Source organism: Manihot esculenta, chromosome 1, assembly GCF_001659605.2.
Source record: "Manihot esculenta cultivar AM560-2 chromosome 1, M.esculenta_v8, whole genome shotgun sequence".
In the NCBI taxonomy this organism is placed as follows: Eukaryota; Viridiplantae; Streptophyta; class Magnoliopsida; order Malpighiales; family Euphorbiaceae; genus Manihot; species Manihot esculenta.
In genome coordinates, this window is record NC_035161.2 from 26,491,963 (window position 1) to 26,519,693 (window position 27,731).

Below are 27,731 nucleotides of genomic sequence, written 5' to 3' on the forward strand. Positions count from 1 at the left end.
ATGGTGATGGCTAACAAAGATGATCATAAAAATTCAAGAAATGATTTACAGGCATCCAACTTCAATATTTGGGTCCACCCTTGTGAACTGATTTCTTCAAATCCACGTAACTTGTTGAGGAACCAGGAGAAACGCTGTGACCTTGTGATTGGTTAAGCATGACGGCAGATCTAAATCCATCATCCACTAATCAACTTCAAGGGATAAATAAAATGGTTCCACTTTCTCTGAATAATAACTGGCGCATTAACATCTACGACATCTACTGTTGCTGCTGTGTAATCACATGCCAACAGAAGGAAAAATAAAAAAGGAAACCAATTCATTCCATCCATTCTCATGTGCACATATTTTTGAAGATTTTGTGCACACATAATCCAACAGCTTAAAATTCTGTACACATTTTGTATAAAGAATGCGAGGGAGTCGCTGCAAAAACTAATTCTCGTTGCTAGAACTGCCGGCTAGCCTTCTCACTAATTTTGTCTATCTCGTCTATAAATACATGAAGACATACCAAGGGACTGGCTGAATCATGAATTTGCATTTACAGGAGGAAAATTGGCTTACGGAGAATGCTTTTTGATCGCTGTTTCTGCTGCAAGGACAAATTCCAACATGTTCTTTATATAAGAATTCAAGATGCATTGCCCATGTTGCAAGATTATTACCGAGCTACATTCCTGATCTCAGATGTTGCTCCTTGAAGTTTTTTCTTTATTGATTTGAAACTGCTGTGACCCTTTTTGGTCCAATTAGTTGAATAACTTCGCTTAAGGAGATCTGATATAAGAGGTGATCTCGTAGTTGAATCCCGAGCTGGAGTGTCATCGTACTCTGCGAAAAAATGGAGACCAGAATCTAAAGACCTTTCACATGACTAGATATATCATATTATGCTGCTTATGAATTGACAAGCTTAAAAACTATGACACAATACAATAAATTATTAAATTCACAACATAATAACAAAAAAGCCAGAGTTTTAACAACCAAAACAGAGATTTTGTATCAACCGGAATGATGAATAGCAGCTCCTGTCCTTTCCAGTAAGTAAGCTGCCTTCATCTTGCCAGCCCATCATGAGAGAATTATATCCCCACATGCACATCCACGAGGAAGCCACCAGGTGTAATAAAGAAGTATTAAAAGTGGAATAAGTTAATAGTCAACTAACAGAGAAAGACATGACATCACTGCACTAGACCACACAATGAATGTTATCACAACCAGCTAACCACAATGAAACTGAATTATCAAATATCATAGTGCACTGATTGACAGCAACCAATCTGCTGAGGAGTTTATTCTATAACATTGTAATGGAAATATCACCTGAAGACATGGGAAGCTGATACTGCAGTTTTAGGAACTTGGAAGCCTCCCTGTCTTTCTTGTGGCACAAGACTCGTATTAAAGTGTGGGCATCTTCCAAATGCATATGAGGACGCTTATTAAAATCCAATCCCACTGAGATATGCTCACTTGCATTCATCAACAATTTAATAACTGTTTCAGTCTGCCAAAATAGCAAATGTCAAACTGCCAGTTCCAACTAATCAGTTGTGAGAGATAATGCTTCAAACATAAGCTGCCAAACCTGCAGGGAAAATAAACCAAGTATCTGTTGACTGAATTTTGCTTCTTGCTCAACTAATGAACGAGGAAGGCCTTCTCCACCAGCTATAAAGAAATCCTGGTGGGAAAAACAGATTGCACAGGATGTTTCAGAAAGTCAATTTTCCATGTCATATTAAAGTCAGAGAGAGAGATATACCTTCAACATATTGAAGTCATCTTCTATAGCAGAAACATCTGAATCAGAAAAGGCACGAGAAGGACCTCCATCCAACAATACCCAAACATAGCCTTCCTAAACATTGAAGTAACAAGATTCAAACTACTAAGAAAGTTATCTTAATTGACTAGACATTACACAACGAATTTGAGGGTGTACCAACAATGCTCGAAAGATGCTTAACACCAGAAGGTCTCTGAGACTATCATCAATTAATCCACAAATGAGATCAAGGACCTGCATTCATGCTTCTTAGGTTGAGAAACGAAATAAAGAAGATTACCAACTTTGCTACAAGCATGCCACATGCATTTCATTTGGCACAAGCATGTAGAAATAAACCTGTGATTTCATTTAATATCTTAAACTATCAACATGAGAAGTTTTCTCTGGAAGGGAATAGTTTAATGGCCTTCAATTAAAAGATTTCAGCGAAAAGAAGACTTCCCTTGTGCAGAAACACACAAACATGTCACAATAATCTCATGAGTCAATGGACACAAGTGCATGCACATACAAGGCAGGTGTACTTAATATCTCCCAGTACCAACTTGAGAAAGAAACCTTTGAGGAAAAAGCGAAGTGTGCTTGTTACTTCAATAACTTACAGTATCAACATGAGGAAGAAAGCTTTCCAAACGAGAACTTGCAACATCTCCACGATATAAATGAAACAGGAATGTGTTTCTCAGGTCCCAGAATACAACTCTTGCTCCTGAAAGTTACATTTTTCAGAAAGAAACTAAGGTATGAAATGCCAAATATAAGGAGCAAATGCTCTGATTCAGAAATAGTTGTTGCAAATTCATATTTTGCAAAGCTTACCAGTGAAGGCACAAATTTTGTTGATAGCATCTCCTGCAGTATCCTTGATGATGCTAAATGTGGTTGCAAATAGTGCGTCAATAGCTTCGCTGCAAGTTAGCAAACTAGACTCCTCTAGGGGCTCATCTCTTGCTGGATTAAATAGAGTTATACATAAGACAAGTATACACATAAATGTTGAATCGCAGAAAGCCGTTAACAACTAGACTTCTACCTTTAATTTCTCTAGGGATAAAGTTTGTCTAATTTGAAAAGGAGGTTTGAGGTCCACCAATATACTAAATGAAATTTAGAGAGGATAATTTATCTTTAGCATCATTACCAACAGACAGAAAAGAGAGAAGAATAATATAGTACAACAGGTGAATAGCCAGATGGGATTCTGTTAAAGAAGATTTAGTGCTTTAGAGAAAAAGGCAAATATATATATATTATATATATCTGAGATCTTTGAGATTTTCATTTAGGTACCCAAAGCAGATAAGAGATAAGTTGCCATCAACAACTGTCTCCGTCGTATATAATTTCATTACTGCACTTTCTAGGGAGAAAAATATTATTGGTAAATATTAAACCTTGGATCTACCAACCACAACACCAAAGTATGCCCCCATCAACTAAGCCAAGCTTAGAATTGTGCATTTCTATATTAGAGAAACACTTCTTCCTCCAATTAAACAAGGGATAATATAGTTTGTACTTTGTATCATCTCTCTCTTTTAAGTGCAAATTTAACAAACTGAATAAGACAAAATCTATATTTGTAAAATAGAGGAGCTCATTCGATTGAAATCATAAGTTCAGAAGCAGAACTTACTCCATCTTGGGTTATGAGATGGCCTGACCAGGGCCCAAGATTTTCTAATCCCATCTTCCAAAATGCCAATCTGTTTCTGAATATACTGCACAATGAAAGATGATAATAAGTAGGGGTATTCAATGGTCGGTTTGGATCAAATTTAGATCCAAACCATCTTAATCTATCATATAACTTGTTATTTGAATTTGCAACCATAATCCAATCCATTCCAAACTTTCTTATTCATTGATTAACCATTCAAACCATTTAATGGCCTCGTACTCATCAACTATCAAGATAAATTTTACATAATCGATATCATACTAATTATGAAATACAATAAAAAGTTATTTATTCAGGTTTCATCAGCAAATTTGCTAAAATAATAAAAACACAACTGAAAAAAATAAATTAGAAAGTATCATAAAAATTAAATAAAATAATTAAAATACAACAAAATAATTAAATTTAAATATTACATTTCAAATAATAAAGAAACAAAAAATATCTAATTCATTTTATAAATTATACACTTCTAAATCTTTCAAACTCAAAAAAAAAAGTTAACTTCAAAATAAAATTATAACTTTAATTTTAATTTTTCAGAAATTAAAAAAATTAAATAAAAAATTAAAAATAATTTCTATATATTATTTTAACTTTTTCAGAAATGTGATTAATTTTAATTTTGCATAAACTAAAAAATAAAATAATTTTTGCACATTATATTAACTCTTCTTTTCCATAAATGTCGCTAATTTTAATTTTGCACGAATTAAAAAATTAAAATTTCTGCATATTATTTTAATTTTTTTAGAAGTGTGACTAAATTTAATTTTGCAGAAATTAAAAAAAAAATTTATGCATATTATTTTAATCTTTTTTAAAAATGTGGCTAATTTTAATTTTGTAGAAATTAAAAAAAAAACTGCACCTAAAATAATTGCAGGAAGAGAAAATATCATGTTTGCAAAATATATTGCAGGTGCAAAAAAATGGCTAATTTTAATTTTTCAAAAATTAAAAAGTAAAAAAAAAAAAAAATTGAATTGAGATGCTACATTCCTAATAATAATAGAATACAAAAAATTCTAATTAATATTATTTTCAAACCAACACAAAAAACTGAGAAAGAGAATATAAAATTAGAATTAGAAAGTATAATTGAATATTAAATGGGTATCAATTGGTTAAGCAACAGAAGGCCATATAAATTGGATAAAATATCCAAATCAATCCAACATAACTATTTAACCAAATTTATTGATTTGGATCAGGTTGGATTAGTTGTATAACCTACCAATACATAATCTATAACAATTAATATAATATAATATCTATATATAATATAATATATAAAAAAAAATACAAAGAAATGAGGGGAGAACTTCTAAGCGAACAAAAATATCCTACATTATTACTATTATTTAAATATTACATCATAAATTTAGTGAACTTAATTTTTTATAGTCCCTATTTAATTCAACTTCCACATTCATATTCATGTGCAGATTTGAGTTTTGCTCACAATTATAAAATTATAACCTTAATTCTAAAAAATCTATAACAAATAATGTAGTTTGAAGCTATATTAGAATGAAACTACAGTAAGGTTACCATTTCTACTTCATTATATTTCTTGTATTAAAGATGAGGTGGTTTCTTTTTGTAATTAATAATTATAAATTAATTAATTAGCATCAATATACTATTATTCTCATTAGAACAATAATACCAAGGTCCTCATGTAAAAAGTTTGCAACAAGGAGATAATATCCTCAATTCTATTTCCCCTTCCATTTTCACAAAATAGCATAGATTGGCACTTCAAATCAAATTGGAAAACCAAACATGGTATTTATATGTTTAACTAACATTGTTAAGCAAAAGACACTTACTTGAAGAGTATTCAACCTAATGCAGAGTTTTGGTATTGTCAGCTCATTCAACTTGCAGATCACATCGTCATCCATTGGTGCACACTCGAGCAGCCTTTTCTTAATTACTGAAATAACAGTCTCCGTGTAACGAGTTAAAGGAGGAGCAGATGGATAGAGATGATTCTTGTCAACTGCAACATTACAAATATTAAAACAAACATCTTGCTGTAACCTAAACTCGCAATATCTGAAAGATTTGCCTCTTAAATTCTTCATTAATTAACAAGATAAAAAGCTAGATATATTAAACAAGAAATGGTTTGGAATAAGAAAAATTTATAGACTTTCTAGATCAAAGAATGTCATGTTCTCTCTTGCCTCCCGCAGCACCCCACAATATAAATAAATAAATAAATAAGCCAACTCAGCATAAACTCAATGAACAACTTCTGCATCCTCGAATTTATTTCTAGTTGCATGGGAAAATTCCTAAAGAAATGGATATATTATCGCACTGTAAATTGTCAGATGTCATTCTACAACAGGAACAGCCCTCCAACCACTCAACCCAACTGCAACCAGAAAAATCTAATGTTCTGGATGTGCAGGTCTCACCAAACCAGAATAATATAACTGAAACTCTTGATACATCCATCAATACAAGTATTTATAAATTTTAAAATTCTTATAACCAGTTAGTCAGTTACTAGCACCATATCCAGCATTTAAACAAACTAATCTTGATCTACATCTAGTCCAACAAATTGCTGGCCTTGTCCAGTCTTGTGATCTATCAACTCTAAAACAATACATCAAAGTTATGACCAAAGTGGTAATCATCTCAAATCAACCAAGTGGTCCCAGCCTATGGAAGGAATGATGAATCCTCATATTGGCCATGCCAATAGTTTATCACCTCAAATATAAAGCAAAAGGCATTGCAAGTTGTTGACTTATTTGCTAATCCTAACTGATTCTAGGGATATGATTTGATTTGATTAGGATCCTTAATTATCTCTATAATTATTATTTGATTATTTGCTTCCTGTTTAGATATAATTCTTTGTGTATAAATAGTTATATAAACCAATTGTAAAGATTAAGAGTGAAATACAAGAATTCTCTAAATTTTCCCAAAATTCTTCATGGTATCAGAGCCTCCCCATCCGATGTTGGGCCTCCCATGAATATGTCACGCACTGGTAAAATTCTGGGCATGAGGGAGTGTGTTGAATCCCACATCGGTTGTGGAAAGGGTAATGTGCCCCTTATATGAGCCATGGGCAATCCTCCTCCTTGAGCTAGCTTTTGGAGTGAGTTAGGCCTGGCCCGAATTTAACATGGTATCAGAGTTTTTTCTAGATTTTAGGGTTCAAATTTAATTTTTTCCTCTTTAGGGTTTCAAAACCCTAGATCTACCTTTTTTGGTACTAACCCATCTAGGAGTCTTTTCTCCTCTCACCGTCGGCACCAGGACTGTCGCCGGCCGATCGCCCAGCTCCAACGCCGAAAAAGCCCGCACGTGAGGCTCACGCGCCTCCCTTTCCCGGCGCGTGACCAATCGTCTGACGATGCTTCGCGGCTCTGATCACTTCGGCAACGATTCCGACCATCTTTCCGGCCTTCCCGTGTCGCTACCCGATCTTTTGGTGAATCGATTGGGCTCTCTTGTGTGTACAACCTTGGGTACCTCCTATTCTTTCACAAATCTTTACCACGACAGAAGGTAAAAGAGTCTCGATTCCTAACTCTGATTCCTCGTCCTCCGGTGCCACATCTAACTTTGTAAAGCCAGGTAATGCTTCCTCTCTTAATAATGCTCCATGGATTATCGATTCTGGACCGAATAGACATATGACAAACTCTTCTAAAGGCTTTCTCAATTATTTTCCTTCTCTAACCAAAGATAGTGCCAGAATTGCTGATGGCTCTTTTACTCCCATATCCAGAATAGGTTCTGTTATTTGCACATCCAACATTAAATTATCATCTGTCCTTCATGTTCCCCACTTTCCTGTCAACCTTTTATCTGTCAGTGCTATTACCAATGCCCTTAATTGTAAAATTGAATTTTTTCTTGATCATTGTGTTATTCAGGATCTTCACACAGGAAAGAGGATTGGCAATGGTAGGCTGCATGATGGCTTATATATGTTGGAGGGTGATCCAGGTTCTTCGATATCTCAAGCCTGTTTTGGAGAAAATAAGGATGTCAATCAGGAAATAATAAAGTGGCACAGACGGTTAGGGCATCCATCATTTTTTGCCTTAGAAAAACTTTATCCTAATTTGTTTGCTAGAACTCAGTTTGATTCTCTATTTTGTGATGCTTGTGAGTATGCTAAACACACTAGAACATCTTATCCTTTGAGTCATAACAAAAGTCAAATTTTTTTTGCGACTATTCATTCTGATGTTTGGGGGCCTACTCAAACTGTCTCCTTGTCTGGTAATCGATGGTTTGTCACCTTTATTGATTGTTGCACTCGAATGACTTGGGTTTATTTGATTAAAGCTAAAAGTGATGTCTTTTCTTGTTTTCAATTCTTTCATAAGATGATTTGTACTCAATTTGATACTAAGGTGAAAATTTTGAGAACTAACAATGGAAGAGAATACATGGATAGTAACTTTTCTGCTTATTTGGAGAGTAATGGAATAGTACACCAGACTAGTTGTCCTTATATTAGTGCTCAAAATGGCGTTGCTGAGAGGAAAAATAGGCATCTATTGGAGGTAGCTCGATCTCTTATGTTCACCATGAATTTACCCAAAGCATATTGGGGAGATGCAATTCTTGCATCTGCTTATCTTATCAATAGAATGTCTCTCAAGACCCTTGACTTTATGAGTCCTTTGGCGGTTCTACAAGGGAAGAATTCATACGTTGTTCCACCAAAAGTATTTGGGTGTGTTTGCTTTGTCCATACTAGGACGGCAGGAAAATTGGATCCCAAGGCCCTTAAATGTGTGTTTGTTGGGTATTCTCCAACACAGAAAGGATACAAGTGTTATCATCCTCCCTCTAGAAAATACTTAGTTAGTATGGATGTTACCTTTCGAAAAACTGAACCCTACTTCAGTACCACCTACTCACCTCTTCAGGGGGAGAATAATGAGCAAGAAGAGGTGATCCCGAATTCTGTGATTCTGAATGATATGGTTCAACTAGAAAGTTTGAGTTCTAGTAGACAGGGGGAGATGTCCAATCAGGGAGAGAGAACTGGTCGTTTGGACAAGTCAGATTTGAGAAGGTATTCGAGGAGAGACAAGGCAGAAGAAGCCATTATGTAGTCTACTCAGAGTCAAGAATCTTCTCCTGGTGAGTTACCCAGTCATGAATCTTCTTCTGATGAGTTACCCACGACTCTTTCTTCTAGTGAGTTACCCACAACTCTTGAATGTTTCAATGACTTAGATAAACCTATTGCACAAAGAAAAGGGGTCAGATCTTGTACTAAACACCCTATTTCTAACTTTGTTTCTTACGAATCTTTATCTCCTTCCTATAGAGCCTTTGCCTTGTCTATTTCCTTTGTGTCTATTCCACAGGATTGGAAGAAAACTCTTGCAGATCCTAAATGGAAGAAAGCAATGATTGAAGAGATGAAAGCATTGGCTAAAAATGAGACTTGGGAGCTTGTCACTCTCCCACCTGGGAAGAAACTCGTTGGCTGTAAATGGGTATTCACAGTGAAACACAAAGCTGATGGCACAATTGAACGGTTTAAGGCCAGATTGGTTGCTAAAGGATTCACCCAAACCTATAGAGTGGATTACCAAGAGACATTTGCCCTAGTTGCAAAAATGAACTCAATCAGAATTTTGTTATCCTGCGCAGCCAACTTGGACTGGGACTTGCAACAGTTTGATGTAAAGAATGCTTTCCTCCATGGAGATTTAGAGGAAGAAGTGTTCATGGAAATTCCTCCTGGATTCGCTAATGAGAAGACACAAGGAAATGTGTGCAGGTTAAAAAAGGCTTTGTATGGGCTAAAACAATCTCCTAGAGCTTGGTTTGACAGGTTTAGCAGAGCCACGATGTCCTTTGGTTACCAACAAAACAATGCTGATCACACTCTGTTTATCAAACATCACAAGGGTAAGATCACCCTTCTTATTGTTTATGTTGATGATATAGTGGTGACAGACAATGACAAAGAGGAAATGACTCAACTAAAGAGGTTGTTAGCTCAGGAATTTGAAGTCAAAGATCTAGGAAAACTGCAGTATTTCCTAGGTATCGAGGTGGCTAGATCAGAAAAAGGAATTTTCATCTCCCAAAAAAAGTACATTCTGGATCTGTTGGAAGAAACTGATATGATGGAGTGTAAACCAACAGAATCTCCCATTGAAAGTAATCACAAGCTGGAAGCAGAAACTAGTGAGTCCGTGGATATTGAAAGATACCAAAGATTGGTAGGAAGGTTGATTTATCTCTCACACACTCAACCGGATATAGCCTATGTTGTTAGCTTAGTCAGCCAATTCATGCATGACCCTCGCGAGACTCATATGCAAGCTGTACTTCGCATCTTAAGATACCTAAAGTCTGCACCAGGGAAAGGGCTTCTTTACTCCAAACATGGTCACCTCCGCGTTGAAGCTTTTACAGATGCAGATTGGGCAGGATCTCTCGATGACAGGAGATCCACCTCTGGCTACTGCACAGTTGTGGGAGGGAATCTTGTCACCTGGAGGAGCAAAAAACAAAGTGTTGTTGCTCGATCAAGTGCTGAAGCAGAATACAGAGCAATAGCTCAAGATGTGTGTGAACTCTTATGGTTACAAAAGTTATTGGAGGAGTTGAGATTGCTCGAGAGAGACAAGATAACTTTATATTGTGACAATAAAGCTGCTATAAGTATAGCACAAAATCCAGTCCAACATGACCGGACGAAGAACATTGAAATTGATCGGCACTTCATTAAAGAAAAATTAACAGACGGTGTCTTGAGCCAAGTTCATGTGACTTCTACTGGACAACTTGCGGATGTGTTTACTAAAGGGCTCAACAACAAGATCTACCATAATCTGATTTACAAGTTGGGCATCTGTGACATCTTTGCACCAACTTGAGGGGGAGTGTTGACTTATTTGTTAATCCTAACTGATTCTAGGGTTATGATTTGATTTGATTAGGATCCTTAATTATCTCTGTAATTATTATTTGATTATTTGCTTCCTGTTTAGATATAATTCTTTGTGTATAAATAGTTATATAAACCTATTGTAAAGATTAAGAGTGAAATACAAGAATTCTCTAAATTTTTCCAAAATTCTTCACAAGTTAATAATTTACCTATCCACTCGACAAAAGAATCATCTCCAAGTAGTTTCAGCTGCATGAACCATGAGACTTAATCATGGCGATGCAACTTGATGATGCATGGTAAAGATCTTGCTAAGGATATATCTGCACTCAGTAGGAGTGTTCTGTTTCGGTTCCAATTCCCGTACGGTTCTAAGAACCAGAACTGGAATCAAATCTTTAATATTTTTATTTTTAGGAACTAGAATCGAAACCAAACTTGGGTTTTAAACAATTTCAACACTATTCCAGTTTGACTCCAGTTCTATTTTAGCTTCAATTTCAATTCAAATATTGATTTTTTACATCTAAAAATTACAACCTTCTTGAATTCATTTTAAAATTGTTGAGTTTCTAACATCAAGCCTACAATAGAAGTTATAACACTAACATTAAAATTAAAATGTCAATTATTAATATAAAAATATATCACACACTTCTTAGTAAGAATATTATATTAACTTCTATATACTCTTAATTATAGACTTTTGAATTAAAAGATACATATATAATTAATAACTACGGGGTATATATATGACTAATAGGAGATTTAATCATATAATTGAGGGTTATATGTTAATTTAATTCAATAATGAAAAGCTTTTCAAAAAGAGAAGTAGATAAATAAAAGATCAAAGCCATAAAAGTGTAAAGATATAAGCAACATATGCAACACTGAATTTGCAAATAAACAAAGTCATAATACCTAACCGGTTGAGCATTTTCAACAAATATGTGTCCAGACTATGAAAAATTACAGATAATAGAGCTTGTAGATGGGTAATATCCATCGGGAGATTGAAGCCAAAGAATTGATCCACAGTCTGCAAGGTAACTTGAATACGTGAGCAAAAATAATTGAAAACAAGAATTCAAACAACAAAAATAAACATGTAGATACACAAAATGAAAACTTATCACAAAAGAATTTACACAGAAACTAGCAAGTGATAATATTGAGAGTTATGCAACAAGCACTATCAATTTATTTCCATTCTTCCTTTTTAGTCCGTTTATGACTTGAATAAATTACAAAGCAACTTTTAGACCATGGAAATATAACTTCTTAGTGCAAGTGGAGCCATCCCAACAAAAAAGGCCTTAGTTATTAGCATGCAACAAAAACATCAGTGGATAGAATTTTGTTTACCTCTTCTACAATTCTAAAAACTTCAACTATAGATGCTGCCTGTCGTTGATGAAATGATAAAGGCTCCCAATCCTGCACATACCCATAACAAGGGTTTATTAAATTGCTCTTCCTATCTATTTAAATTGAGGTCCATTCATGATATCTCTGAAAATGTTGCTGATAGGCACAGATAACAAATGAGAGAGAAAGAGAGAGGAGAGGGAGATGAAGAGGGAGAGTAGATCAATTTCTCCTTCCTTCCAGCACCATGAATCAATATTTGATAGTATGCCATAATCAAAGCTTTAGTTCAATAACACTGTCTTAGACACATGCAACCTCAAGCATAAAGATTGGGATTATGTATTGCTGCCTCCAACAATTGTGGTTGTCCTGATTCACTGGATAACATGCAGCGGTTGAAATCATAGGTGGAATTCAAAACACCATTACCATGAGTAATTTCCCCCTTCTCATTCTCATTTCCCCATGACTTTAAATTAATGTACTTTGACAATCGACCTAGATAATGCTCCACCATTAGCTAAAAGAGAGATTTACCATTAGGTCCCTAGGTCTTTATGAAATTCATTAATTCATCCTTATAATTCTTATACCCAATTAAGAAGTCCCTTTTTATTTTTAAACATAATTAAATAATCCATTTGTTAGTATATCACATATTCCATTAGACATCAAATAAACGCCATAAATGCTTTTCAAATTTAATCTCTGACATTTTAAACAAACTACTATAAGATTCTTCACCATTATCATAGATCATTTAGTCCTTTGACAAATAGAAATATTAATAGGACTATCGAATTGCATTTTAAGATGATAATGGACCTTTCGATTGAATTTAATAATCATAGGATGAACTAATGAATTTTCCAAAAACTCATGGACCTTATTGTAATTCTCCCCAGATAAAATCACACGTCGTTTGGACTAACCTCAATATCAAAAGCGCGCCCAGTCCATTCCAAAATATGAGTGTGCTGAGATATTACCCAATCAAGAATGAGAGGTGTGGAAACTTCTCCAATCTGAACATAAGCATAACCAACAAGTAAAAAAATGGAAATTGTGAAATGATATCTTAAAAGCACTGAACTGCGAACTGAAAAGAAGCAGCTCTTATAATGGGTAAAACAAACAAAAGCAATCAACTATTGAAGATTTTTGGAAGAATATTGAGTATTCTTGTATTTCACTCTTGATTTGTACAATATGTCTACATGGCTATTTATACACAAAGAATCATATCTAAACAGGAAGCAAATAATCAAATAATAATTACAGAGATAATTAAGGATCCTAATCAAATCAAATCAAATCCCTAGAATCAATTAGGATTAGCAAATAAGTCAACACTCCCCCTCAAGTTGGTGCAAAGATGTCACACATGCCCAACTTGCAAATCAGATTATGATAGATCTTGTTGTTAAGCCCTTTAGTAAACACATCCGCAAGTTGCTCAGTAGAAGTCACATGAACTAGGCTCAAGACACCGTCTGTTAATTTTTCTTTAATGAAGTGCCGATCAATTTCAATGTGCTTCGTTCGGTCATGTTGGACTGGGTTTTGTGCTATACTTATAGCAGCTTTATTGTCACAATACAAGATTATCTTGTCTCTCTCGGACAATCTCAACTCTTCCAATAACTTCTGCAACCATAAGAGTTCACACACTCCTTGGGCCATTGCTCTGTATTCTGCTTCCGCACTTGACCGAGCAACAACACTTTGTTTTTTGCTCCTCCAAGTGACAAGGTTTCCCCCCACAACTGTGCAGTAGCCAGATGTGGATCTCCTGTCATCGAGAGATCCTGCCCAATCTGCATCTGTAAAACTTTCAATTCGGAGATGACCATGTTTGGAATAAAGAAGCCCTTTCCCTGGCGCAGACTTTAGGTATCTCAAGATGCGAAGTACAGCTTGCATATGAGTCTCGCGAGGGTCATGCATGAATTGGCTGACTAAGCTAACAGCATAGGCTATATCCGGTCGAGTGTGTGAGAGATAAATCAACCTTCCTACCAATCTCTGATATCTTCCAATATCTACGGACTCACCAGTTCCTGCTTTCAGCTTGTGGTTACTTTCAATGGGAGATTCTGCTGGCTTACACCCCATCATACCAGTTTCTTTCAAAAGATCCAGAATGTACTTTCTTTGAGAGATGAAAATTCCTTTTTCTGATCTGGCCACCTCGATACCTAGAAAATATTGCAGTTTTCCCAGATCTTTGATTTCAAATTCCTGAGCTAACAACCTCTTTAGTTGAGCCATTTCCTCTTTGTCATCACCTGTCACCACTATATCATCAACATACACAATAAGAAGGGTGATCTTACCCTTATGATGTTTGATAAACAGAGTGTGATCAGCATTGCTTTGTTGGTAACCAAAGGACATCATGGCTCTGCTAAACCTGTCAAACCAAGCTCTGGGAGATTGTTTTAGCCCATACAAAGCCTTTTTTAACTTGCACACCTTTCCTTGTGTCTTCTCATCAGCGAACCCAGGAGGAATTTTCATGAATACTTCTTCCTCTAAATCTCCATGGAGGAAAGCATTCTTCACATCAAACTGTTGCAAGTCCCAGTCCAAGTTGGCCGCGCAAGATAACAGAACTCTGATTGAATTCATTTTTGCAACTGGGGCAAATGTCTCTTGATAATCCACTCCATAGGTTTGGGTGAAACCTTTAGCAACCAATCTGGCCTTAAATCGTTCAATTGTGCCATCAGCTTTATGTTTCACTGTGAATACCCATTTACAGCCAATGAGTTTCTTCTCAGGTGGAAGAGTGACAAGCTCCCAAGTTTCATTTTTAGCCAATGCTTTCATCTCTTCAATCATTGCTTTCTTCCATTTAGGATCTGCAAGAGCTTTCTTCCAATCCTGTGGAATAGACACAGAGGAAATAGACAAGGCAAAGGCTCTATAGGAAGGTGATAAAGATTCATAAGAAACAAAGTTAGAAATAGGGTGTTTAGTGCAAGATCTGACCCCTTTTCTTTGTGCAATAGGTTTATCTAAGTCATTGAAACATTCAAGAGTTGTGGGTAACTCACCAGAAGAAAGAGTTGTGGGTAACTCACCAGAAGAAAGAGTTGTGGGTAACTCACCAGAAGAAGATTCATGACTAGGTAACTCACCAGGAGAAGATTCTTGACTCTGAGTAGACTGCATAATGGCTTCTTCTGCCTTGTCTCTCCTTGAATACCTTCTCAAATCTGGCTTGTCCAAACGACCAGTTCTCTCTCCCTGATTGGACATCTCCCCCTGTCTACTAGAACTCAAACTTTCTGGTTGAACCATATCACTCAAAATCACGGAATTCGGGATCACCTCTTCTTGCTCATTATTCTCCCCCTGAAGAGGTGAGGGGTTGGTACTGAAGTAGGGTTCAGTTTCTCGGAAGGTAACATCCATACTAACGAAGTATTTCCTAGAGGGAGGATGATAACACTTGTATCCTTTCTGTGTTGGAGAATATCCAACAAACACACATTTAAGGGCCTTGGGATCCAGTTTTCCTGCCGTCCTAGTATGGACAAAGCAAACACACCCAAATACTTTTGGTGGAACAACGTATGAATTCTTCCCTTGTAAAACCGCCAAAGGACTCATAAAGTCAAGGTTCTTGAGAGGCATTCTATTGATAAGATAAGCAGATGCAAGAATTGCATCTCCCCAATATGCTTTGGGTAGATTCATGGTGAACATAAGAGATCGAGCTACCTCCAATAGATGCCTATTTTTCCTCTCAGCAACGCCATTTTGAGCACTAGTATAAGGACAACTAGTCTGGTGTATTATCCCATTATTCTCCAAATAAGCAGAAAAGCTACTATCCATGTATTCTCTTCCATTGTCAGTTCTCAAAATTTTCACCTTAGTATTAAATTGAGTACAAACCATCTTATGAAAGGATTGAAAACAAGAAAAGACATCACTTTTAGCTTTAATCAAATAGACCCAAGTCATTCGAGTACAACAATCAATAAAGGTGACAAACCATCGATTACCAGACAATGAGACAGTTTGAGTAGGCCCCCAAACATCAGAATGAATAGTCGCAAAAGGAATTTGACTTTTATTATGACTCAAAGGATAAGATGTTCTAGTGTGTTTAGCATACTCACAAGCATCACAAAATAGAGAATCAAACTGAGTTCTAGCAAACAAATTAGGATAAAGTTTTTCTAAGGCAAAGAATGATGGATGTCCTAATCGTCTGTGCCACTGTATTATTTCCTGATTGACATCTTTATTTTCTCCAAAACAGGCTTGAGATATCGAAGAATCTGGATCACCCTCCAACATATATAAGCCATCATGCAGTCTACCATTGCCAATCCTCTTTCCTGTGTGAAGATCCTGAATAACACAATGATCAGGAAAGAATTCAATTTTACAATTAAGGGCATTGGTGATAGCACTAACAGATAAAAGGTTGACAGGAAAGTGGGGAACATGGAGGACAGATGATAATTTAATATTCGATGTGCAAATAACAGAACCTGTTCCGGATATGGGAGTAAAAGAGCCATCAGCAATTTTGACACTATCTTTGGTTAGGGAAGGAAAATAATTGAGAAGGCCTTTAGACGAACCTGTCATGTGTCTATTCGCACCAGAATCGATAATCCATGGAATATTATGGAGAGATGAAGTATTACCTGACTTTACAACGTCAGATGTGGCACTAAAGAATGAGGAATCAGAGTTAGGAATCGAGATTCTTGTACCTTCTGCTATCGACACCCTTTTACCTTCTGCCATTGACACCCTTTTACCTTCTGTCATGGTAAAGGTTTATAAACGGTGACAGAATAGGAGGTATTCAAGGGTGTACACACAAGAGAGCTCAATCGATTCACCAAAAGGACCGGGTAGCAGCACGGGAAGGCCGGAAAGATGATCGGAATCGTCGCCGGAGTGATCGGAGCAGCAAAGCAGTGGCAGATGATGGGTCACGCGCCGGGAAGCGCCGGGTCACGCGCCGGGAAGAGGTGGCGCGTGAGCCTCACGCGCAAGCTTTTCCGGCGTCGGGGCTGGTCGATCGGCCGGCGGCAGTCCGGCGGTTCTTCTGGTGCCGGCGGTGAGAGAGTGAAGGGCTCCTAAATGGGTTAGTACCAAAAAAGTAAATTTAGGGTTTTGAAACCCTGAAGAGGAAAAATTGAATTTGACCCCAAAAAATCAGGAAAAAGGCTCTGATACCATGAAGATTTTTGGAAGAATATTGAGTATTCTTGTATTTCACTCTTGATTTGTACAATATGTCTACATGGCTATTTATACACAAAGAATCATATCTAAACAGGAAGCAAATAATCAAATAATAATTACAGAGATAATTAAGGATCCTAATCAAATCAAATCAAATCCCTAGAATCAATTAGGATTAGCAAATAAGTCAACAACTATAAATATAGCTTAGAACATGGGAAAACTGACAGCCAAGAGATAAGAGAAATGTCTTTATCATCTCGTTAAAAAAATTGCAAGTAATCACAAACCAACAGACGCATCTGGAACAGAATCAATTACACTTGAAGTTTAGCACATGAAATCCAGTCTGGGGAAAAGATTATAAACTAATCATGAAAATGCAGAGTTTTCTTAGAAAATATGGGTTTACTGTTATTCAGGAATTTTATTATTAGCAAGTGTAATTGTTTTGCTCATTCTATATTAGAATTTCCCTGTATAGGGATTACTACTACTAATCAATAATTCCAGACAGTACAAAGAATAGCCGGTAGGTCTCTAAAAATATCAATGTAATCTAGTCATGTTCTTAAGTTTCGCATGATGGAATTATAACTAGTTTGATTTTTAAGTGTCAAGAAAACAGACCTCACTCAACTCCAAAAGCTAAATCAAAGGAGAAGGATTACCCAAAGTCTTTATCAGGGCAATATTGTCACACGACTAATATGGGATACTTAACATACCCCTCACACCTGGAGCATGAATGCTTATGAGCGGAATCAGTATTGGTTAGTGAGGCTCTAATACCACGTGAAAAAAATGCCCGTAGACCTAACTCAATTCAAACCTAGCTCAAGGGGGAAGAATTGCCAAGTCTTTATAAAGAACACTTTACAATGTAACCAATGTATGACATTTGACATAAAGCTCATGTGCCCAGTGTGATTTTTGTTTTCTTTTTTTTCTCTCACCATTTTTCTGCCTTTCCTCTTATTTCTTTCTTCAGAAATTGTTGTCTGCAACCATTCAAAGCATCCAAGCAGCTAACAATTTCTCTCCTTTTCTTACTCTAATCAACACGATCAAACGCTTAACCCTAATCTCTAATTTTCTACAGATCTGAACATAGAACTCTTTCATCACTTCAAATTTGCCCATTATAAAAGCATCAGTAGGAAAATGCATAGATCTCTACACTTGTCCTACATCAGTATGATTAACTACCAACAAGACATCAAAGAAATGGAATCTTGAACTGACCTGATAATGATCTAAAACTTGACAGGAAGAAAGAAGCAACCTATTTGCTTCCAGAGCAGTACCATGTAGCTCAGTCAAATAATGATCCAACATTTCAGCAGAAGGAAGAACTGACCTAACATCTTCAGAAAGAGATGACAATTGCTTAAGGAAAGGTCTCTGCATTTCAACAACAAATGACAAATGAAGTAGAATCGAGTAAACTTGCACCAACTTCAACTAGAACAAGATAATTTTAATAAAATAAACAGACAAACAAACCAGTCTTTCCCCATAAGATTGGTGCAAAATGACAACTGACATCATCAAGGACTCAGGACACCATTGATGTAACACTGGCCAAAAGACATTGAACTCTCTTTCAGCAATCAACTTTACTTCCTCAGCGAGCATAGCCAATGGATGCATCCTTTGTACTTTAGATTCAAGATCAACTTTATTTGCAACCTAACATCACAATCACACATATATCAAGTTATCAACTTCAAATAAGAGAATAAAAAGGATACATTGCAACAACCAACCTATGAATTGGGCATAAGGAAATATAATATTATTTTGGAATCATACATGTGACTCACCCGCCCATATGCAGCATTAGTAGACCTCGTGACATAATATTTAAGCTTGCTAGAAACATTATCATTTGAAGCACTGAATTTTGTTAACTGTATACACAAGATGAATTGAGGTTAGCACCAATTCTCATCCCTAAATTACCAAGGTCAACAATCACTTCTTTTCTACACAGAGAACATGCATATTTCTATTGCACACATAAGGAAGATGATGATATCATGAGTTCAACAATATATTAGCTCAGCAGTATAAATAAAATTTACTGCTTCCTCTACCTATTCCAGAGAATCCATTTCCGTATGTTACAACTTACAAGAATGAGGAGTACCCTTTGGGCCCACAATACACCAACCAGCAACACCACCACAATCATTTTATACAGCTTAGAGTTCCCCAAAACAAAGCATTGGAACAGGTAAGGGGGTTAACTAAAAATTGGTGCTAAGTGAAATGCTGGGATCTACACCAGCTGAGTGATAAATCTTCACCTAATACTGTAACTAATAGAAATTGTAGCAAATAATGCCCAATTTTACCATCATTTCACCAACTTGGAAACACTTTACTCTGCCTCTTCCATGGAGTAAAAATTCACGGCAATGAATCAGGATCAGCAGTTTGCTTCTTGTTGGAATTAATGACATTTTATACTCCAACTTAAGAGGAAGTGTTATTGAATGTCAATATTTATATTTCATATACTCCTATTTAGTTGTGAAGCATTATTTTAGGGATTTGCTGCAGTGATTTTAGGAAAGTTTGCATATAAATTTGTAACCTTCTATTCTAAAGATGTGTGGAGAAATAAAGATGTAATCTACATGCTCTTTCTCTTCCTCCCTTTCCTTTCTTTTTCTTCTACTTATTCTTAAATCTTAACATGGTAGCAAAGCCCCAAATTCTGGCTTCTTTTTGTTTACTTCTTCCTTTGTTTCTACCTTGGTGGATCTTTGTTTGTGGTGCTTTTCCTCCTTGATTTACTACAAGGTTTTCATTAGCTTTCTGCCCCATTTTGAAGCTTTCCTGTTAAGAAACTACAGCAATCTTAGGTCATCACTCAATGGTGACTACTATGTCTCACTGCCCCGTCCAAGAGAAAGCACAGCTGCCGGCAAGCCTTCCCCCAAAATCCAACCACTAGAGGACTAATGTGTAAGTCCCAAGCACCGGATCAATGTTGCAACCCATTTGGTTCCTTTTAAAGGATGTTCTTCTTTGGGGCCTTGTGACCCTGTTTTGAGACCCACTATGATTGTTAAGGACTGTGGATTGTTTTATGAGCATTTTAGGTGACTCAAAGCAGACTCTTGTAGCCTCCTATTTGCGCAACCAGGTAAGCGGTTGTTGGTTTGCCTTAGTGAAGGTGTTTTGAGAGTGAGGTATTATGAACGACCTCACATTTGTGCAACCAAGTGAGTTGCTTTGTATTTTGGTACCCTCCTGAAGGTGTTTCTGAATTTGGAGAATAGTTGCACCCTTAAAATATTGAATGCTTGTGTTTTCTGCCAATCCTGTAAACTATTGTTTGATGTTTGGGCTACTGCAACTGTTCTAAGGTGGTTTTACATTTGTCTGTCTTGTGTAATCAATTTCTTGTTTAGTGTTTTTGCAATCACAGTAGATGTTGGCTGTAATAAGAATTCAAGGGTGAGTGCTGGAATTGATTGAGATTCCATGCTCTAACTTAAGAAAGAGTGTTATGGAATGTCTATATTTCAAATATTCCTATTTAGTTGTGAAGCATAATTTTGGGGATTTGCTACAGTGATTTTAGGGATGTTTGCATATAAATATGTAATCTTATATTCTAAAGATGTGTGGAGATATAAAGATGTAACCTATGTGTTCTTTCCCATCTCTTCCTCTCTTTCCTTCCTTTCTTTTTCTTCTTATTCTTAAATCTTAACACTTCTTTAAAAGAACACAAACTGAAACAATAACAAGAGGTCATGGGCATCAGGAACTGAAATGCATCTTGAAGGAATTATTTGAATATGAAAAGAAAATATCAAGTCTCTCAAGATTATGTGATAGACATGTCCCACTGGAGAAGAGCAAAATTTCCAGGAAACAAAGGAGGTTAAATCATTAGTAATTGGTGTGGTTAGTAAAGAGGCAATAATGGTGCTCATGCAGATGAATGGCCAAATAAATATCCTATATAAATGAATCAAACCTATAAAATACATACAAGATATGAATAACACATTGAATTGATATGCAACTAACTCAATAAGTAGACCATACTCTTTGCTCTTAACAACGATTGCAGATCAGTAACAAAAACCTTGCTGATTGATAGAAATGATAAGTTAACCTAGAAGAGGCTTAGACAGGATCACAGGACATCCATCATTTTGCTAAGACAGAATTTGGCATATACGATGTATAGAAATAGAAGTACAAGGAATTTTAAAAAGCAAGATTAAATTTTACCGTCCAATTCAAGATAAACTTCATGTTCTTAACGCATTAGGAGAAAGTAGAATAAATTATTCAACCACCACATATGCACAAGTTCACTCACACTGCAGCTAGATCTAACCTTAACTTCACCACAATCATCAGAAGTAAGTATTCCAACTGCCGTCACCAGGGCCATCATTGTTCTGAAGCAAGAAGGTTTCTGCTGAAGGGGGGGAAGAAGGGGAAAAAAAAATAAAAGGAGTCTCACAATTAGGAAGAGAACCCCTAAAAATATGAGCACAATTACAAGTTAAACATGAAATTCCAAGGGTACAACAAATGTAAGAAATTAATAATCATGAACAAATCTCTGTGCCTCTGTGTGTGAGTGCGCAGAAACTGAAGCACATTTAATACAGATTCTAGAAGGAAGTTCCAAGTACTAGAGGAAAGTAGAAGAGGTCTCCCTCTCTCCTTCTCTGTCATTTGCTCATTCCTCTTTCACTCTCTCCCTCTCTCACATTTGCTCTCAACCCTGTTGCCTATCACTCTGGGGGGTGTGTGGATCACAAGTGAGAAAGAAAATGAAGCTCTTAGAAGTCAGAAAGAAAATGCATCAGTCCTTTAATAATAACATATCTCATGTAGGAATCTCATTTGTAAGGGTAAAAACAAGGAACCAATATTATTTGCATATAGAATATTTCTATGGTGAAATCAAATTGAAAAGATTAAGTAACAAATATGGAAGATGAACCATTTTTGAAAATCAATTAACGGTTAGGGACTTTGGCAGCAAATATATGGAAAATCATACTAGCTTCACTGTTGCAAATAAAATCTGATATGAAATATTAAGACTATTTACAACTGTGTTAACATGCATTTAGGCCAAAATAAAAATATATCAAGGGGCTCTTCCATAATGACCAAGGTGGTGCAAAAATAACACCTATACGGCAGGAAATATGGTATAAAAAGCTAGAGATATCTAAACATTCAGCTATCAATCATATCAGAAGAAATTGAATACGGTACAATGAAACCAGGAGATCATCAAAATACCTGACTGAAATGCAGATGATAATCTAGCAGTGTACTGTCACACCAAATGCTTATTGAGACACAAATAGCCTGCACCAAATTTAACTTTAGTTCATGCCCATCATATTGCCTTGAACATATTACACAGTTCATATACTGCTCCTCCTTCCCATCAGCTTCTTCAGCAGTTAGAACTTTCTGCAACTCAGTAACTGCATTTTCTAAAAGCATACCCTCATTTGTCTCCACAAACTTCAAAAAAAGGAATTTCATTAGAACAAATGCTACAAGATCATCACCAGGCACAAAAATGTGTGTCTGAACTGTGAAAGCATATTTCCACAATCACAGGCTATACAGGTAATAAGGTAACTAGCATCAAGAAGACAGAATGAAGACAGTGTCATACATAGCATTAGAAAAAGCAAAAATCAGAAGAAACCTTGAAATTCAATAATGGCTATGAGGAATATAAGACTATAAGGTAATTACAAACATCAGTGAAATGGCGCTGAGCTATAGTGTTTTGGGGTGCTTTTTTAGACTCTATGTTTTCTAGCCTTTATTTATAACCCAAGAGTTGTTTTATATTTACACTTTAATTTTTTATATGGTGTCTGGTTCCTTGTGGGATGAGAAGTACTAAAATCTTCTGCACGTTTCCATAAAACATGTTCCATTTTCCAGTTTACTAGAAACCATTTTCAAAGATTTCTAGTAATCATGCTTGCCTCGTGACTGTTTGAAGCAATCGTATTTAATGCCAAATGTGATGCCCTAAAAAACATATAGAAACACAAGAACCAAAAGATGGAAAAGTACTGTTAAACATTCATCATTCAAATAGTCCAAAAACATATATTTTATACCTTATTTTGATCTCTAATTGCAACTTTTGCAAGCTGTAACTACACTCATAATTCCCAACTCTATCAAGCTCTCAGATAAATGTAACATAACACCTAAACAGTAAACTCTAATTTTCTTCTAGCTGCCTAAATCATACAATCATGAAGTTCGTGACATGAAACATAAAGGTATGCAATCTCTAGTGTTAAGTATTATGAGCTATAAAATATACCTGTCGAAAAAGGACCCATGCATATAATGCATTATGCATTTTCTGGGTGATGCCTAAAGTAGACCAGGTTAATTTTATAAGTGATAAGACTTCATCGGCTTCCTGGCAAATTTTTAGAGGCAAAACTGAGCATCATTCACATAACACAACATTGAAATAAACTGACTACAATTAAGACATGAATCTACCTCTATAAATTGGCCTTCATCAAGAACATCAAAGACAGCAAAAAGTAGTTTTTGATAAAGTCTTATATTCAAGTGATAGCCGGCAGTCCAATAAAAGGTTTCACCTTGAATGCCAAATCGCCCAGGCAGAGATGACAAATTTACAGCAACTTGTCTAATAGATGCTAGAACTGCAACACGCTCAGAAGGCGACATTACAGTGTCCCATTCCTATCACGTCCAGGAAAGCATGCACATTAAACATTGGGAAAAATTCACCCACTTTAATTTAAAGCCAGGAACTGCAATACCTTCTCATGTCTGATCTTTGCAGCATGGCTTCTAATAGTTAGATGTTCAGTTTTCTTGACATTAGCAGGAAAACAAATAAATTCTTCTAATATATTGGCCTGAAATAATAAATGCAAAAAAAAAAAAAACACACATTTAAAGCTTAGAAAACCTTAAAATATTCCTTTTTTGTCAAATTAAACGAACCACCCATAATCTGTTGAGAACCATACAAACCTCATAAATAGCACTAACACACTGTTATAATTTCACAATTCTGTGCAATTGCACCTAATTAAATAGCTGGGCAGATTTTGACACAACATCAGACAGAATGCGTTTCAGGACACTGGAATTAACTGTAGTCTAAGGCCAAGCTTGGACCAGTAGGCCCAATACAAGATTGAAATGGGCAGGCCCGCATGTTTATATTTGGTCAGTCACATTATAGAGACAAGTAGCATAATATGCATTCTCATATGTTTCTGTACACTACAACTGTTGTCTTTTTGTGTGTACTATAACTGTTGTCTTTACCATATTCATATGGAGTAGCAAATTGATTCATCAATTAGAGAGAAACCAATCTCCCTGCCACCATATTCTAATGCTTATGCCTGCACTTTTACATGAAAAGGAAAAGAAAATCAATAAATAAAGTTAATTAATACCTGCCTGTTCTTCCATTGGATATAAGACTTTTCACTACGAAAATCAGACTTGAAAATACCATTCAAAAGGACCAGTGAGATGTGGGGAAGGTCAATTTGTCCATAAATTCTCCTTGCTGCCACCTGCATCAAATTTCGCCTAATGCAAGCATCCATGGCTTCTGAAATCTAATAAAGAAACCCTATTTACTTTGAAGATTAAAGCAACAATTGATCAATTAGAGAAATCACAATGTGGAAGCAGTGGAGCTCCTGTACACTGAGTATTAACTCCAGCACCAGACCAGGACACAAAACTGTTTACGAAATCATTAATTAAAGCATAAAAATAACTATACACTGCGGATTTAGCGCCCCCCCCCCCCCCCCCCCTTTTCTGGTATGGATTGGAGGTGTGGTTAGATTTTATATATTAACTTCTAACTTTTAAGGGGAATATTAAAGAGAAGATAAAAGAAAGTATTCTCCATTAAAACCAAAAAACTCCAATAGAGAACTCCAGACAGAATGTTCTAAAAATGAAGTTAGTACCAGGCTACTAGTATCTTGGAGTCACAGGTGAACCGTGCAAGCCATTGGAGTCACAGAATGTTCTAAAAATGAAGTTAGTACCAGACTACTAGGTGAATTGATTATATAATTATATTATAACTTGTGGCAGTTAGAACTTCCAATTAACATTTTGATGTTGCACATTTAAAAGTTCATGGAGATTGCACAGGCACATTGACTTGGAACTGTTTATTTCTGCCATTATATATCATCACAATATTTCACATTGCACTTAAAAAAGAAAGGGAGGGGGAGAACTGGTGAAAGAGATCTTATAGCTCACCTGCATCTGAACACGGACAGTGTCCATGAGCTCTGAGTGTCTTCCTAAAGACTGTGATTGTGAAAGCTTGTCCCTTTTACTTTTCAAGCTAGATAAAAATTTGGAACTCTTTTCTTTCTTTCTATCGTCAACTGAATTACCTTGAACCCTATCAAGAAAATAATAGAATAAGGGATGAAATGAGTAAGTAAGCAAAAGAAGTAAGGGAGAACTATAGCATGCCATATAGATGTGCACACCCACCCATAAGAAGATCCTTCACATTATACACATGCATGGACATGCATAATTTTATGTGGGCATGCATGTACACTCACACAAAGAGAAAGGAAGAGTATACCCAGACAAAAATATAGAAGCAAGCAGTAACTCATAGGCTGATTCCCGCAAGTCATCCTCAGACAATCCTTCAGAATTCCTGAAGTTATGTATCAGTTACTAAAAAAAAAGACCAAAAATGCTCTGTTTAAAGTAAAAATATAATTTCACATAGAAGGACGACAAGAAAAAATCTGCACAACCACTTTTTCCAACAAAAATTTGTGAATTTCTAGTGCATCACATTTTTACAAATGTAATTACCAGCCAATACCTGTGCTCAGACTAGGTAAACCAAGTGCAGGAATTTCTGGATTTTGTGAAGGCCTAATAGGTGCATTTTTATATCTAGGACTATGATCATCCCCAAATGCTGCGGCATTCTCAACATCTGAACTTTCCATTTGACTAGATGATTGGGCAGCATTAGTGGTTTGGCGAACAGAAATTGGAGGAGGCACACGCCTAGGAGGAGATCCAGAAAAATCTGGATCAGAAACAAGAAAATAGGAGTTCCTTGTATGTGAATGACTCTGCAACCACAATTAAAGAACTAAATTAAAGTTTCTAAAATTTAATTGGAATAAATAATGAATAAAGATATGCTCACTGCTCAAAACCACAGGCATACATATTTCCAGCAAAAGTTAGTGCATGCTACTACTAGTATTACTTCTTCTATCTTTAATCCAAAGTTAATAAATATCTTGAAGTCTCGCATTTTACACTCATTAGCAGTTCTTTCACCACCATTTTCACAATATTCTTAAACCTTCAACCACAGCTTTTTCAGAGCTATAAAATTTCACATTTAACCATTGCCAACCAAATTTTTCGTGCCCTTCACAATAATGTTCCTTTCCATTCTGATGATTAAAAGAGAACAACTAAACACTGCTTCTGAAGCGCAATTCAAGTTCCATAATCTTCAAAAACAAATCACATGTACATAAGCAGCATTATGTACACATTGCTGAGGTCAACAATAGATAAAACCAGTGACCTAAGAGACAGGCAGGACCGTCGCCCTCTTTAAATTTTAATTGAAAGTAGATTGAATATAAAATTATTTTAATATAATACTACATTTAACCCTCATTCTTTAGATGGGAGCAGGCAGGTGCAGTCGTCCCCTGAAATTTCAATTTATCTAATTTAATGAGTTCAAATTTATAAATTTTTACTAAATCTAATTTTAGTTAAATTGTAATTAGCTTAGTATAATTGTACTAAATTTAAACTTATTAAATATATATCTTGCTCATGTATAAATGCTGTGTTAGTAAATATTTTTGGCCCCTAAATATAAATGTTGCTTTGGCCCCTGATTGTAAATGCTTTGTCCGTCATGGATAAAACAATAAAGCTCTTTTACTTACCGTGACAGGATATGCAGATTCGTCTGAGTACTTCTTAGTCGCTTCAGTAACATCGATAACTCCACCTAAAAACAGAAACAACAAAAATTAAAGAAGTTGCCAGACCAGAATCAATTGCCAACCAAACATAGCAGTGACTAGTTCTTAGGTTTGCAGCTGCACTCCTTTTACCTTCCTTTCCTCGATTTTCCGGCAATCAAAAGGAGGTAGAAACGGAAATGTAAAGGAAGTATCTACTAACCTGATTTCAGGCAGAGGAGGATATAATCGGCGCTGAGAGTATCGAAATCAATATTAGAGAGAGAATTGGTGGGACCGGATGGAGTTCGGAGCTCCTTGATCAAACCAGAAGATAAAAGAAACTCCAAGAGTTTCCGGCGATCACGACGGTAACGGTGCAAAAGAGCTGTGTGCTCCATCTATACTTGAAATTAAGCTGCAGCTTGGGAGAGAGATGCTTTCTTTCTTAGAGGGCTTTGGAGTGGGAATGCTTTAGTGATTAAAGAAAAGGAAAAGTGCATCTCGGGGCGCGCGAAAAGCCGACGGTAAAGACGACATGTTTTTTCAGAGAGTAGAAGATTCCTTCATGTGGAGTATTTTAAACTCTGAGTAGGGATTAACATCGTAAATGGCTTTTCTCGGTGATGTACAATTTAGTTTGGGTAAATTACACAATTATAATAAATAAATAAAAACAAAAACAAGCAAACAAAACATTGCTAAAAT

General features: G+C 36.0%; 1 protein-coding gene across 5 annotated transcripts; it reads right to left on the bottom strand.

Moving 5' to 3' along the window:
* Positions 1-305: 305 nt before the first annotated feature.
* On the bottom strand, positions 306-27,632 carry LOC110628051 (protein unc-13 homolog). Of its 5 annotated transcripts, none has more exons than XM_043955822.1 (26): positions 27,247-27,628; positions 27,006-27,070; positions 25,901-26,159; positions 25,649-25,715; positions 25,309-25,456; positions 24,474-24,641; positions 23,823-23,921; positions 23,533-23,742; positions 23,345-23,446; positions 22,285-22,515; positions 21,359-21,439; positions 18,816-18,902; positions 18,496-18,681; positions 18,235-18,393; positions 12,702-12,794; positions 11,764-11,835; positions 11,320-11,437; positions 5,321-5,493; positions 3,441-3,525; positions 2,624-2,755; positions 2,407-2,513; positions 1,958-2,035; positions 1,778-1,873; positions 1,601-1,696; positions 1,336-1,519; positions 306-837 (listed from the first exon to the last, which is right to left on the bottom strand). In XM_043955822.1, exons 1-26 carry the CDS (start codon positions 27,422-27,424, stop codon positions 668-670), a joined length of 3,444 nt encoding a protein of 1,147 aa, XP_043811757.1. In that variant the 5' UTR covers positions 27,425-27,628; the 3' UTR covers positions 306-667. The 5 variants fall into 5 exon arrangements, 4 of the variants coding, with proteins under 4 accessions (XP_043811757.1, XP_021630189.1, XP_021630223.1 ...); XM_021774497.2 differs by having other exon boundaries at positions 21,341-21,442; XR_006350419.1 differs by lacking the exon at positions 306-837 and having other exon boundaries at positions 1,473-1,519; positions 1,778-1,869; positions 21,341-21,442; positions 27,247-27,631.
* Between the last annotated feature and the right edge of the window lie 99 nt (positions 27,633-27,731).

Bases quoted from the DNA above. Each gene is read 5' to 3' on its own strand.
- LOC110628051 (XM_021774497.2), bottom strand. From the start codon at position 27,424: ATGGAGCACACAGCTCTTTTGCACCGTTACCGTCGTGATCGCCGGAAA. The intron at 25,716-25,900 runs GTATTGGCTGGT...GGAATTCTGAAG, and splicing joins TTTACCTAGTCTGAGCACAG to GATTGTCTGAGGATGACTTG. The intron at 12,795-18,234 runs GTCAGTTCAAGA...GCTTATGTTCAG, and splicing joins AAGTTTTAGATCATTATCAG to ATTGGAGAAGTTTCCACACC.